Source organism: Hyperolius riggenbachi, chromosome 1 (genome assembly GCF_040937935.1).
Source record: "Hyperolius riggenbachi isolate aHypRig1 chromosome 1, aHypRig1.pri, whole genome shotgun sequence".
Lineage (NCBI taxonomy): Eukaryota > Metazoa > Chordata > Amphibia > Anura > Hyperoliidae > Hyperolius > Hyperolius riggenbachi.
Window position 1 is genome coordinate 520344566 of NC_090646.1, and position 15340 is coordinate 520359905.

General features: G+C 45.1%; 1 protein-coding gene across 2 annotated transcripts in view; it reads left to right on the top strand.

The window, feature by feature from the left end:
- TCTN1 (tectonic family member 1) overlaps positions 1–15340 on the top strand; it is a 67432-nt gene that overhangs the window by 42881 nt on the left and 9211 nt on the right. The window contains exons 11-14 of one of the 2 annotated variants that reach the window (XM_068245439.1): positions 4105–4244; positions 4325–4508; positions 7631–7753; positions 12553–12705. In XM_068245439.1, the coding sequence (XP_068101540.1) occupies positions 4105–4244; positions 4325–4508; positions 7631–7753; positions 12553–12696 (591 nt within the window). In that variant the 3' untranslated portion in view covers positions 12697–12705. The remainder of the gene's footprint in view (positions 1–4104; positions 4245–4324; positions 4509–7630; positions 7754–12552; positions 12706–15340) is intronic. The other variant, XM_068245441.1, reaches the window with a different exon arrangement.

Below are 15340 nucleotides of genomic sequence, written 5' to 3' on the forward strand. Positions count from 1 at the left end.
CTACCCTAAACACCCACTAATTACCCATCAATCACCCCCTGTCACTGCTACCTATCAGATTAGACCCCTATCTGCCCCTAGGGCACTCAATCACCCGCCCACACCCTCAGAATGCCCTCAGGCCCCAGCCCTGATCACCTCGCCAGTGCATTGCTTGCATCTATTCCCCCCTCTAATCACACCTTGAGACACCCATCAATCACCTCCTGTCACCCCCTAGCACACCTACCCATCAGATCAGGCCCTAATTTGCCCCGTGTGGGCTCCTGATCACTCGGCCAAACCCTCGGATCCCCCTCAGAACCCCTTCCGATCACCTCCCCAGTGCATTGATTGCATCTATTTTCCCCTCTAACCACCCCCTGAGACACCCATCAATCACCTCCTGTCACCCCCCTAGCACTCCTATCCATCAGATCAGGCCCAATACAACCTGTCATCTAAAAGGCCACCCTGCATATGACCGGTTCCACAAAATTCGCCCCCTCATAGACCACCTGTCATCAAAATTTGCAGATGCTTATACCCCTGAACAGTCATTTTGAGACATTTGGTTTCCAGACTACTCACGGTTTTGGGCCCGTAAAATGCCAGGGCAGTATAGGAACCCCAGAAACGGACCCCATTTTAGAAAAAAGACACCCCAATGTATTCTGTTAGGTGTATGACGAGTTCATAGAAGATTTTATTTTTTGTCAAAAGTTAGCGGAAATTGATTTTTGTTTTTTTTTCACAAAGTGTCATTTTTCACTAACTTGTGACAAAAAATAAAATCTTCTATGAACTCACCATACACCTAACGGAATACCTTGGGGTGTCTTCTTTCTAAAATGGGGTCACTTGTGGGGTTCCTATACTGCCCTGGCATTTTAGGGGCCCTAAACCGTGAGGAGTAGTCTAGAAAACAAATGCCTCAAAATGACCTGTGATTAGGACGTTGGGCCCCTTAGCGCACCTAGGCTGCAAAAAAGTGTCACACATGTGGTATCGCCGTACTCAGGAGAAGTAGTATAATGTGTTTTGGGGTGTATTTTTACACATACCCATGCTGGGTGGGAGAAATCTCTCTGTAAATGGACAATTGTGTGTAAAAAAAATCAAACAATTGTCATTTACAGAGGTATTTCTCCCACCCAGCATGGGTATGTGTAAAAATACACCCCAAAACACATTATACTACATCTCCCGAGTACGGCGATACCACATGATTGGCACTTTTTTGCAGCCTAACTGCGCTAAGGGGCCCAAAGTCCAATGAGTACCTTTAGGATTTCACAGGTCATTTTTGTTTCAAGACTACTCCTCACGGTTTAGGGCCCCTAAAATGCCAGGGCAGTATAGGAACCCCACAAATGACCCCATTCTAGAAAGAAGACACCCAAACGTATTCCGTTAGGAGTATGGTGAGTTCATAGAAGATTTTATTTTTTGTCACAAGTTAGCGGAAAATGACACTTTGTGAAAAAAAAACAATTAAAATCAATTTCCGCTAACTTGTGACAAAAAAATAAAAACTTCTATGAACTCACCATACTCCTAACGGAATACCTTGGGGTGTCTTCTTTCTAAAATGGGGTCATTAGTGGGGTTCCTATACTGCCCTGGCATTTTAGGGGCCCTAAACCGTGAGGAGTAGTCTTGAAACAAAAATGACCTGTGAAATCCTAAAGGTACTCATTGGACTTTGGGCCCTTTAGCGCAGTAAGGGTGCAAAAAAGTGCCACACATGTGGTATCGCCGTACTCGGGAGAAGTAGTACAATGTGTTTTGGGGTGTATTTTTACACATACCCATGCTGGGTGGGAGAAATACCGCTGTAAATGGACAATTGTGTGTAAAAAAATCAAAAGATTGTCATTTACAGAGGTGTTTCTCCCACCCAGCATGGGTATGTGTAAAAATACACCCCAAAACACATTGTACTACTTCTCCCAAGTACGGTGATACCACATGTGTGGCACTTTTTTGCACCCTAAATGCGCTAAAGGGCCCAAAGTCCAATGAGTACCTTTAGGATTTCACAGGTCATTTTGAGAAATTTCGTTTCAAGACTACTCCTCACGGTTTAGGGCCCCTAAAATGCCAGGGCTGTATAGGAACCCCACAAATGACCCCATTTTAGAAAGAAGACACCCCAAGGTATTCCGTTAGTAGTATGGCGAGTTCATAGAAGATTTTATTTTTTGTCACAAGTTAGCGGAAATTGATTTTAATTGTGTTTTTTCACAAAGTATCATTTTCCGCTAACTTGTGACAAAAAATAAAATCTTCTATGAACTCACCATACTCCTAACGGAATACCTTGGGGTGTCTTCTTTCTAAAATGGGGTCATTTGTGGGGTTCCTATACTGCCCTGGCATTTTAGGGGCCCTAAACCGTGAGGAGTAGTCTTGAAACGAAATTTCTCAAAATGACCTGTGAAATCCTAAAGGTACTCATTGGACTTTGGGCCCTTTAGCGCAGTTAGGGTGCAAAAAAGTGCCACACATGTGGTATCGCCGTACTCAGGAGAAGTAGTATAATGTGTTTTGGGGTGTATTTTTACACATACCCATGCTGAGTGGGAGAAAGATCTCTGTAAATGGACAATTGTGTGTAAAAAAAAATTAACAAATTGTCATTTACAGAGATATTTCTCCCACCCAGCATGGGTATGTGTAAAAATACACCCCAAAACACATTATACTACTTCTCCTGAGTACGGCAATACTACATGTGTGGCACTTTTTTGCAGCCTAGGTGCGCTAAGGGGTCCAAAGTCCAATGAGCACCTTTAGGCTTTACAGGGGTGCTTACAATTTAGCACCCCCCAAAATGTCAGGACAGTAAACACACCCCACAAATGACCCCATTTTGGAAAGTAGACCCTTCAAGGTGTTCAGAGAGGGGCATGGTGAGTCCGTGGCAGATTTCAATTTTTTTTGTCGCAAGTTAGAAGAAATGGAAACTTTTCTTTTTTTTTTTTTTTCACAAAGTGTCATTTTCCGCTTAGTTGTGACAAAAAATAATATCTTCTATGAACTCACTATGCCTCTCAGTGAATACTTTGGGATGTCTTCTTTCCAAAATGGGGTCATTTGGGGGGTATTTATACTATCCTGGAATTCTAGCCCCTCATGAAACACGACAAGGGGTCAGAAAAGTCATAGATGCTTGAAAATGGGAAAATTCACTTTTTGCACCATAGTTTGTAAACGCTATAACTTTTATCCAAACCAATAAATATAGGCTGAATGGGGTTTTTTTAATCAAAAACATGTTTGTCCACATTTTTCGCGCTGCATGTATACAGAAATTTTACTTTATTTGAAAAATGTCAGCACAGAAAGTTAAAAAAATCATTTTTTTGCCAAAATTCATGTCTTTTTTGATGAATATAATAAAAAGTAAAAATCGCAGGAGCAATCAAATAGCACCAAAAGAAAGCTTTATTAGTGACAAGAAAAGGAGCCAAAATTCATTTAGGTGGTAGGTTGTATGAGCGAGCAATAAACCGTGAAAGCTGCAGTGGTCTGAATGGAAAAAAAGTGGCCGGTCCTTAAGGGGTAGAAAGCCCTAGGTCCTCAAGTGGTTAATGTCTTATTCCCCCTAGTGCCCCTGAGCCAGCTACCATGGCCCCCCAGGTCTCCCTCTGACTCAACTGTTGCTCTCTGGGGTGGCAGCCGGCTCGGGGCCCTCGGGCAATTGCCCAGGTTGCCCCTATGGTAGCGCCAGCCCTGCATACTGGGAACACATTTCCAAGGGCCGCTGTTGTGGAGATACTCAGATCCAGATGTCTAGCCATCACAATTTGGCCCTTGTGAAATTGTCCAAGATCCTTCTTCTTACTGCATTTTTCCAGCATACAATACATAACCTTCAAAAACGTACTGTTCCCCTGCTGCTGTGACAGGTGCTGTTGCCATAACAATGGGGCAATCCGTATTCTCTTCCCGTCTGTGGTTTTAATTGTTTTGCTAACCAGTGTGTGGATAGTTATAACACTGTATAAATGACATTGTTTATATGAAATCTTGTTTTTTTTGTTTTGATTATTATTGACATACAGTATATAGAGTATTGGCTGATGTTTCTGACATTTCTCCTTAATGCACATTATTAAGTCTGGCATTATACAGAGCACTGACAGGTTTGGTCGGCTGACTCTGCTTCAGAGCTCGTCGCAGCAGGACTGCCTTACAGAAGAGGGGAGAAGGGCAGCTGTATTATTCGGCTATAACATGATGTCTGGCTGCAAGCTGCGGTAATATAGTCAGAGTTTTCATAACAATCAATATTACTGCTTCTACTTGTGTTCACACTCTGACTGGTTTTCTGTTACAGATTGAATTATAATGACACTGCATTTTGCCAGCTGGCAGCCGATATCACATTGAACGCACTTAAAGGGCAGCAGTTTCCAGGCTATGTGGCCCAATTTGGCAATTCCAAGCCAGAGAATGTTCTAGATTGGGTGACAATTAATACAGTCAGTTCTGTGGCTCAATCCAGCTCCCAGACGTCATCGGTAAGTGCAACTGGTATTCCACTCACCCAACACTGCCTTATGATTTATCATCTTAATCTTCACTCCTACAAAATAAAACAAGTGTCATTGCTGAGGCTGCAGTCTGCATAGAGTGCTTTCATTGCCTTCTACTTTTTGCACTTTGGTGTTGAGTAAATGGATACAGCCATAAATCAGAATCAGATTTATTTCGCCAAGCGCAGCAGTTGCCCCACTCGAAATTGTTTGTGGTACACATCAGCATAGAGAAACATAGTACCAGGACGGCATTGAAACATAGTAGTGCAAATGCATGCAATAAAGAACAGACAGAGACAAAAAACAAGGTAGTGCAAATACACGTGTGATGAAGGGCAGACAGAGGCATTAAAGTATTGTGGTGCCACTCTACATGCGATAATGAACGGACATAGAATAGAGTAGATACATAAAAGCTATACCCGCTATTTAGGCTTAGGTGCAGTTTCCCTTGAAATGAGGGGCACACACAGAATATGAGGGGCATACACAGTGCATACGGCCTATTTAGGCCTGGGTCACAGACGTGCTACTTAGTTGTGCTGTGTGTGACTTGAGTTCAGAAGGCGCACTGCTTGAGGGAAAAAGGAGTTCCTGTGCCTGGAGGTTTTGGTGGAAATAGTCCTGTACCCGTGGTCTGAGCGCATGCGGTTGAAGAAGCGACTGCCGAGTGGTGCAGGTCTTGCGTGATCCTGTTTGCCCTTATTCTCAGTCTGGATGCGTGGAGGAGGTCCAGTGGTGGCAGGGGTGTACCAATGATTCTTTTCGCTGCATTGATCACTCTTTGTAGTCTGTACCTGTCACTCGTGGTGGCGCCACCATACCAAACGATAATAGATGAGCACAGGATTGACTCAATGGTGGCAGTGTAGAAGCTTGACATCAGCTCCTGCGGCATACCAAACTTCCTTAGTTTTCTTAGGAAGAACAGCCGCTGCTGAGCCTTCTTTTGGCATTTAGTGGTGTTTTCACTCCACCTCAAGTCGTTGGTGATGGTAGTGCCCAGGAACCGAACACTTGATACCCTGGTGACTTCAGTACCTTCGATAAATACTGGGCTGAGGGGGGGGGGGGGGGGGGGTGGGGGGGGGCGGCGTTTCCTGAAGTCTACAACCAACTCGACAGTATTTGCAGCGTTTAGGACAAGCATGTTATCCTTACACCAGTCGCAGATTCACTCAATAAATGACTGAACACTGGAAACAGATGCTATACTCTCAGCAAATGCCTGTGGTACAGAGTTGTGTTTGATGCAACAGGCATTGAGGAGTTCAGAGTAGAATTGTTTGTTCTGCTGAGATTTGAACCTGAAGTGAGAGGGATATGGAGGCTGACCTATTTACTTAATTTTGAACAATGCACATTGCCTGTCTGACCTGCTGATCCTCTGCCTATAAAGGCTTATACTCACTGATGTTGATCAGGACGATTCCTCAGGCTGGGTTAACATATGACATAGCGTGAAAAAGTCGAGTTTTAGGATGGTGTGTTTGCGATTTGCTATTGCGTTTTTGGTGCGTTTGCGATTTGCTATTGCGTTTTTGGTGCGTTTTGCGGTTTTTTCCGCATATGCATTTTGTGTGCGTTTTAATGCGTTTGCAGTTCGCTAATGGAAAACGCATATGCGTTTTATATGCAGTTTTTTTTTTTAAATGTATGCAAATCACTAGGAAGACAACAGGAAGCGGAAACACATCACAGATCTTTACTTGAAAAATGCATGAAAAACAATGCGTGTGCGTTAGACTTTCATTATTTGCATTTTGGCAGTCAGCCTGCATATTATGCAACACTACCAGTGTCTGCAGAACGCTTACTGTGAATTGCAAGTGCATACGCTGGTACTTCTGCGCCCCATAGACTAACATTGTTGCATAAAACCACAGTGTTTCCTGCTCCGCAAGCGTTTCTGCCATGTGTGCACCCGGCCTCAGACAACATTGCTGGGCCGAGCTGTACAGATGTTTAGTCAGCCTGCAAGCTGATTACGCACGCTTTTCAGTGTGGGGAGGCTGAGGGCTTAGGGCGCGGCCACTAATGATCCAATCTTTTTCATCCAATCTTACCAAATCTATGTAGTAGAAGAGTAAACTGAGTGAACATATTGAATGAATACTATAGGCTTTCCCCTATATTACATAGAAATGGTAAGATTGGATGAAACAGATTGGATCATTAGTGGCCACCTTTAGAGTGGTGCAGACGTCACGTCATGCGGTGGGCGGGGGCGAGCGTGAGGACATCGCAATTGGCTGTTGCTCGACTTAGTTTGAACCGCCTGTTGGCTCGCTGGCTGGGCTGTGTATCGCTGGTCGGGCTGTGTATCGCTGGTCGAGGCCTACTGTACTAGCCGTCTTTCATGTACCATGTGTACAAGACTTTATACTTGAAACATAGACCCTAAACAAGCATGCAGATTGCATATTTCTGACAAGATTAGCTGCATGCTTGTTTCACGTGGTGTGATCCAGATACTACTGAAGCCAGTAAGATCGGCAAAACACCAGGCAATTGGTATTGTTTGAAAGGAAATAAATATGGCAGCCTTCATATACCTCCCTTTACAATTATATTTGAAACTTTTCCTGAAAAGTACCTATTCTCACATGGTAAATGTAGTGGTGTGACGGTCACTGTTGAGACACTTGGGGTCTACCGTATTTCCCCTTGGCTAAGTAGTTTGCTCAGCTCCTTCATCTTCCTTATGCTGGGTACACACGATGAGATTTCCCGTTCGATTTGCGGATCGATTCGATTATTTCAAACATGTTCGATTGGATTTCGATCGTTTTTTCCGTCGATTTTGCATACCTATCATGAAAAAAAACGATCGAAATCCAATCGAACATGTTTGAAATAATCGAATCGATCCGCAAATCGAACGGGAAATCTCATCGTGTGTACCCAGCATTAGGACAGGAGTTTCCACTTGACCGATTACTCACAAAACAAAAGCTTTGCCTTTTAGATTAGCTTGAACTGGCCAATGAGAGCTTTATGAACCTGATTATCATCTCTCAGACAGCCATAGTGATGTGCTTGTATAACTGCATCCTGCCTAATTTCAAACAAATATATTGACTACATTTTGTTTTTTGTTGCAGACTATTTGCAGTATCCCAGTTTCACTGGAGCTGGAAGTTTGGTGGACAAAATTTGGCTCGTTAATTAATCCTCAAGCACAGATTGTGAATGTGACTGAAAAGATTACCTATGCTGTTATCCCAGTAAGTAATTTCCTTTGTTTATGGTTTTATTAACTTCACTCAAGTAACAACTTTTATTATGAATGAAGTAAGATGCTGTATATCTACATACTCGGCTTGTCCCAGCCCACAGATAGGGGCTTACAGGCGCCTCTAGCCATTTTGTCACTCCAGGCGAGAACACTTGTGGCCCCACCCCTCGTGGCATCCCCCCCCCCCACCCCCATGAAAATAGTCATAATAAAGAGGCACATGGAGATAGGAGGCACAGGACGACAGAAGGAGGCAGAGTGGGACTGCAGTAGAAACGGGGGCAGAGGTAGCACAAGGGGACAAAGAAAGGCAAAGGGGACATAAGGATGCACAGGGGGACAGAAGGAGGCACAAAAGGGCACAGAAGGAGGTATAAAGGGAAACAGAAGGACAAACAGGGGGTCAGGTATGGCACAAGGGACTTAGGGGGGGAAAGGGACAGAAGGAGGCACAAAGGGGGAAAGAAGGATGCACAAGGTTGGCAGCTGCCTGCAACTTACGCTAAGTAGATGCAGCAGAAGCAAGTAATAGAACACTCATGGGGTGGGGCTTAGTCCAGGGGCGGAATTCATTTGGGGGCATGGTTTAATCCAGTAACATGGCGCCCCCAGGACCAATGGTACTCCAGGCAATGGCCTGTACTGCCTATGTCTAAATGTGCCCCTGGGGGCTGATGTACCAAGATTTACACACACTAAATATTTTAAAATGTCTACATGAACTAAAATACTTGTTATTACTTAGGAATGATCCCCGTCAGCTTAATCACTGTAATAGGTCGCAAACCTATTACACAAAGACCAACAGACTACAAAAGACTCTGCTCTATACAAGCTTACAATAGTATGATTGAGGGTATGTCTGGTGTAATATGGGGCACCTCTATTGACCGTAGCTCGCAGTAAAACCACATCCAGCATTCTTTTAATGGGTATTTGCTCACATTAGCATGTGCAGAGTGTATCCAGGGTCGGTTCTAGACTTTTTGCTGCCTAAGGCAAACCTGTTCCCCCCCCCCCCCCCCCCTCCCCAATAATTGGAATGATCGCACAGCACCCGACAATTTGCACTGCACGTTATAGCTGCGGTGATCCCCCCTAAAAAAACAGTCTCAGTATAGGTAGGTAGCCAGTTATAGGTGCCCCCAGTGTTGGTAACTAGGTACAGGTGCCCCCAGTATAGGTTAGCCAGATACAGTTGCTCCCAGTATAGGTTGGCCAGGCACTCTCTTCACTTCCTGTTTCTGCCTGGTGCTGTCCCCAGACTTCTGCTGCTTGAGGAAGTTGCCTCATTGGCATCATGGGCGGACCGGGCCTGAGAGTATCCTCATTGATGTCAAATACATTCTGGCGTTCAATTTCTGCTGGTTTTTTTGCATTACAATTTACGTGTGCAAATTATGGCATGAAGGTTTCCAGAACATGTGACAATTTGCACTATTACAAATTTGAACGCAAATTTTAATGCAACAAATGCATGCAAAAAAAGGAACCCAGCCTTAGAACTGCTGGATGAACCTGACTCGTCCATACCGTTTTCAGCTATTTTTCCCTGGATGTATCAGGCTCATCTATACTGGCAGGGAGGTTAAATCCATGTTTATTACATTTTTTTAACTGTACTCCTCCATACTCTGGGGTTATAGGTTGCTTTCTACTTCAAAATAGGGGGTGTAGTTCATTTTTGTATATGTATACAAGCCCATGTTATCGATCATTGTATCTCTGCAAGCATTTCACTTATCAAGCATATTGTTGATGAAGGTTTGTTGAGGTGAATGCGTACCAGGATACGCGTGGCAAAGGCCGCATAGGCGCAGTGGTCGGCAAACCCGAAACTTAGCTGCGGCGGGTGAACAGAGGATCGGTTCTTCACGCCGTGGGCACAGAATGGCTGCTGGGGGCTGGTCTAAGCCCCAGGTAAGTGAAACTCTTAACTTTTTACAGTTAAGGTTCCCTTTAAAGGATACCTTAATCATCTTAAAAATGTAAAAACGGGGAGAGCAGGTATGTGTCCTGGGCTCTCCTCATGCCCACTTCTCCCCCCATTCTCCTCCACCCTCCCCCCGTCCGTTATGATGAACCGACCCTGTGAAGCTACTGCCTGGTTGGGAGGGTCGTCAAAGACATCGCAGACGCTGCTTGGCAACATATCCTTTCATTGTGTGCCAGCAGCTGGGAAACTGCGCAGGTACATTACGTCACAACTGCGTAGTGCACCTGCTCAGAGCACTCCATGCCGCGTGTCATCTGGCAGCGCCTGTGCAGTCTCCACCGACCCTCCTGGCCAGGAAGTAGCTTCAGAGGGTCGGTGCATCATAACTCAAGGGGTGTAGGAGAATGGGGGGGGAGTGGTGGGCATGAGGACAGCCCGCTCCCCATTTTCATGAGGGCTAAGGTATCCTTTAAGTTATATACAGATGTTTGATATCTACTTGGTACTGACATTTGTTGGCGAATCTGTTCTTTAACCACTTGCCGACCGCGCACTCATACCGCGCGTCGGCAAAGTGGCAGCTGCAGGACCAGCGACGCAGTTCTGCGTCGCCGGCTGCAGGCTAGTGATGGGAATTCCAGCTCTTTTCAGAGAATCGGCTCTTTTGAATCGGCTCCCATTAAAGAGCCGGCTCTTACGGCTCCGAATCGGCTCTTCATTTAATATCACTGGTATGCTTATATTTGAGCCTAATTAAGCAATTATGAATGGATGGTTTGTGTATAAGCTATTTCTTATTCATACATTAAGCATTTGTTCATTACAAAAAATACACAGTTACTATTTTTAACTTTTTTTTTTTTAAACATATTTTATTTATTTTCACCACCTTGATTAATCGTTAACCAAAACAGGGGCATAGTATAATAAGAGAACATAACAGATAGTACAGGAAAATAACCTTTTAAACCCCCCCCCCCCCCTTATCCCTCCCCCTCCAACAGTGCACGGCCACGTCTAACCCAGGCTATATGTTCTACTTTATTCTATTTGCAATTTACTCAGTGCTCCTTGCAAGACAAAACACACAGCAATTGCATTATAGCAGGGTGGAGGGTTGCTATGACGCTCGGTGGGCGTTGTTAGCAGGCGCAGACTAGGGGGGTGATGCAGCCCTTGTCACCGCCCCCTTTCACTCCTCATTCGCTGCCTGACTGTGTGTGTGTTTTGGAAGGGACGGGACTCGGGAGGGATAGCGTGCCGCTCGCGCGCCGCTCAGCACACTGGTGAGTGAGTGACTCACACAGGCATCGGCTCTTTTTCAATTGAGCATCGGCTCCTCTCGTTCTCAGCAAAGAGCCGGCTCTTAGAGCCGTCTCGTTCGCGAACGACCCATCACTACTGCAGGCTAATTAATCAGGAAGCAGCCGCTCGCGCGAGGGATCGCCGTCACATGACAGGCAGGAGCCTGCTAGAGGCTGCACAGGACAGATCCGTTCCTGTGCAGCCTCGGATCTCCGGGGAAGGGTGGGAATTTCGCCGCGGAGGGGGGCTTTGAGGTACCCCCCCCGCAACACCCAGGCAGGCAGGAGCGATCAGACCCCCCCAGCACATCATCCCCCTAGTGGGGAAAAAAGGGGGGCGATCTGGTCGCTCTGCCTAATGTTTGATCTGTGCTGGGGGCTGCACAGCCCACCCAGCACAGATCAGCTAAAACAGCGCTGGTCCTTAAGGGGGGGTAAAGGGTGGGTCCTCAAGTGGTTAAAGTTGCATTCTTTTGCAGTAGGCAGTCCCCTGCCCTCCCTATACAGGTGTGATGACAGCTATAATACCAGAAATGTCAGAACTCTGACACAGAAGTCTGTCTAGTAAAACTCAAGGTGAAAAAGATAATTCTTGAAACAAAACAGGGTGATGTGGGTTCTCCAGGCCTCTTAGAAATGGGCAAATCAGTTTGGGTGATCAGGGAACAGTCTGCAATGCCAAAACACTGTACACACTTTAGCAATGGTGCTTTTATCCAATCCTTTGCTCTGTGCAACTACCTGCTGATCCCTTAAATGGGTTAATGATGAATAGATCATTAGTGTCATGAGACTTGCAAAAAATGGAGCAGCGATCTGTAGTGTATTAACGGTTTAATAGTAACAAAAACATGCAAGGTTAAAAGTACACTTATTAGACTGTAGTGTTTAATAGGCTTTTCAAGGGTAAAAACCCAAATCCGCATCTGTGGCAACCTCACCCTCATCTGTGGCCAGCAGCGTTAGTGGCCCTTGGTGACAAATGGACTGCAGGTGCCTCCATTGGGTGACCTTGTGCCAGTGACATCATGACACGTTTCGGCGTATCTACGCTTTCGTCAGGTGTGGTGAGAGTTGCAGAGCTTATTGAGACCTACTGGAATGGCTGTTCTCGCAACTAGTGATTAAACAATCTTTTATCATTCATTTCCCATCAACCTGCTAAAGAATTCCATCTATTCCTATCATTTACATGGGAGATTAGCCACTGGAGGTTATTTGGGTTGATTCAATAAATCACAGTAAACTTGCCGGGTGCAGACTGTGCTTGGCAATTGTACTGGTACTAATGACATCATCATAATGTATGTTGTGCACATAGCTTAACTTGGATTATGTAAACTATGTGCGTGTTGCTTCTGTAACACGCGTTGTGAAAGATGTCATGTATGTTGTATGAGTAATGTCAGTTGCGTTGTGTGCATTATGGTGGTGGCGTGAGTACCTGTAAAAATGACAGAACTGGTGATCTCTGAACATCTCCTCTAAATCTGAAGGCGTAAAATACCCTTTTTTTTTTTTTATATACACCTATCCCTGTTGTTACAGAGTAACCTGGGAAGTGGACACGCTGTGCAGATCTCTACTGCTGTGAGTTTTGTGGATGTAGCCCAGGCTGCCAGTCCTGGCTACAGAGCTCAGCCAACCATTGATGCAAAGTTGCCCTTTGATTTCTTCCTCCCGTTTGTGTAAAACAAGCAGGTAACTCATTAGTGGATTATCAATTTATGTTCTGCAAACATTAATTTGCATCTGTAAATGATTAGACTATAGGATGCTTAAAAGGGACATTTAAGCCTGGAATAAAAAAAATCAGATTTACTTTCCTGGGGCTTCTAGCAGCCCCCTGCAGCCGTCCTGTGCCCTCGCAGTCACTCATGGTGCCTCCAGTCCCCCGCCGCCAGCTAGTTTTATTTTCGCTGACAGGGAGTTGGTGGGCTTTCTGTGCAGGCCTGGCCACACGTATCCTTCATGTTCTCGTCCTCGATAGCGTCCTGCACAATTGCAGGACGCTATTGCGAATGGGAACACGAAGAAAAATATGCGTGGCCAGGCCTGTCAGCGAAAACTAAACTAGCTAGTGCTGGGGGACCGAAGGCTCCATTAGTGACTGCAAGGGTGCAGGAGGCTGGTAGAAGCCCCAGGAAAGTAAAACTAATTTTTTTATTCTTGGCTTAAAGCGGATCCGAGATGAAAAACGAACTATAACAAGTAACTTGTCTATATATCTTATCTAAAGTTTAGATGGTTTACACAACAAATCTAGCTGCAAACAGCTTTAATGCTCCGTCTACACGGAGCGATGTTACAGCAATGTTACTTATCAATTGAGCCGCTGATGCGGATTTCGCCACCGCCGATTCCCTGCTCGTTCCCCACGAATGGACAATGGCAGGGAATCGAGCGGAAGATAAGCGGCGCCGGCGGGGACGAGCAGGGGATTGAATCCGATGCACGCGCGGGGATGCGGAAGAGGCGATCCGGCGGCTAATCGAGCCGCCGGATCGCCTCGTGTAGACGGGGCTTAATAGAATATGATTCATTCTTCCTGTGATACAATGACAGCAGCCATGTTTGTAAACATTACACAGAGACAGGCTTATCTGCACCTTGAGCAAAAAAAAATAAATTAATCCTTCCTCCTCCCCTCTGCCTCTGAAATCTCTGGCTAGTAATACCTCCCCCTGCTCCTGCCCAGACTGAGCTCCCATGAGCCCTTGCTACTGTCTGAAAGTGCCTTGGCTCTCTGAAAACCTGTGGGCGTGGCTTTAGTTTATAGGGAATTACAGTATTAACCCTCCTGGCGGTATAAAAAAATACGCCAGGAGGCAGCGCGGCAGGTTTTTTTAATTTTTTTTTTCTATATCATGTAGCGAGCCCAGGGCCTTCGGCGATCTCCGATCAGGAAATCCCGTTCAAAGAACGGGATTTCCTGGAGGGCTTCCCCCGTCGCCATGGCGACGGGGCGGAATGACGTCGGGTCGTCATTGGGAGTCCCGGGCCACCCCTCGGCGCTGCCTGGCACTGATTGGCCAGGCAGCGCACGGGGTCGGGGGGGGGGGGCGCACGCCGCACCGTATAGCGGCGATCGGGCGCGCGGCGGCGATCAGGGTGCTGGCGCAGCTAGCAAAGTGCTAGCTGCGTCCAGCAAAAAAAAAAAAATTAAACAAATCGGCCGAGCAGGGCCTGAGCGGCACCCTCCGGCGGCTTACCCCGAACTACGTTCGGGGTTACCGCCAAGAAGGTTAAAACAAAAAAGTATTTGGCTTGAGGAATGCCCTATAAACAATAGGAAAGGAACCCAATTATGCAATGTGTAAAAGTTTATCTCGGATCCACTTTGTGTCCCTTTAATTATAGGATTGTGCCTGCAATGCCTGTTGCTAACCAGCCACTTCACAGCTGTTTCCATTGATTTTGAATGAAAGGCTTTCTTCTAAGATGAGCAGAGGTAAAGCGGTCTCTTTGTAGATAGCATAATACTGAATGGCAAAGAGCAGGTGCCAGACATACGAGCAGGCTTCAGACAGGCAGGAAGCCACACAGCATCTTCATACTCCTGCATTCATTTGCCTATAATGCTGGTTGTCTGCTTCAGGAGTCTCTAGGCTCAGTTCACAAAGCTTTCATTTATCTCAAGTATTTTGTCCTCACCAAATGGCTCAATTTAGTATTTGCAATGCAATTCATGAAAACAAAATGGATTTATATATAGGGTTTAAATGGGTTATGCATCCCCAAAATTGTCAGATTGATTGGTATAACCATTTAAACTCTCTTCTAGGATTGATGTCACCTGCTTAAAGAGACACTGAAGCGAAAAAAAAAAATATGATATAATGAATTGGTTGTGTACTATGAATAATTACTAGAAGATTAGCAGCAAAGAAAATATTCTCATACTTTTATTTTCAGGTATATAGTGTTTTTTCTAACATTGCATTATTCTATAATATGTGCAGATTACACAACACTCAGCATTCAAAATGATTCTTTCAGAGCAGTCTGTGAAGTAATGACCTCTCCTCTAGCAGAGAAAAAGTAAACAGTTCACTTACAGTTGAGATAATAAAAGTTAGATAACAGCCCTCTCCACGACTAACTTAGTCGGAGAGCTTAATGGCTTGTTTGCATAGAAATAACAACTGGAGTTTCTCAACTCTTCCTGTACTGGAAACAATTAGACTGATGTATCTGATCTTAATGTTTTATTTCTTAGCTGTACTACACATACAAATCATAATATCATAATTTTTTTTCCGCTTCAGTGTCTCTTTAAGGCTCATACACACATCAGACCATAGTCTTTGGAAAATGAAAGATCAGACCAATTTTA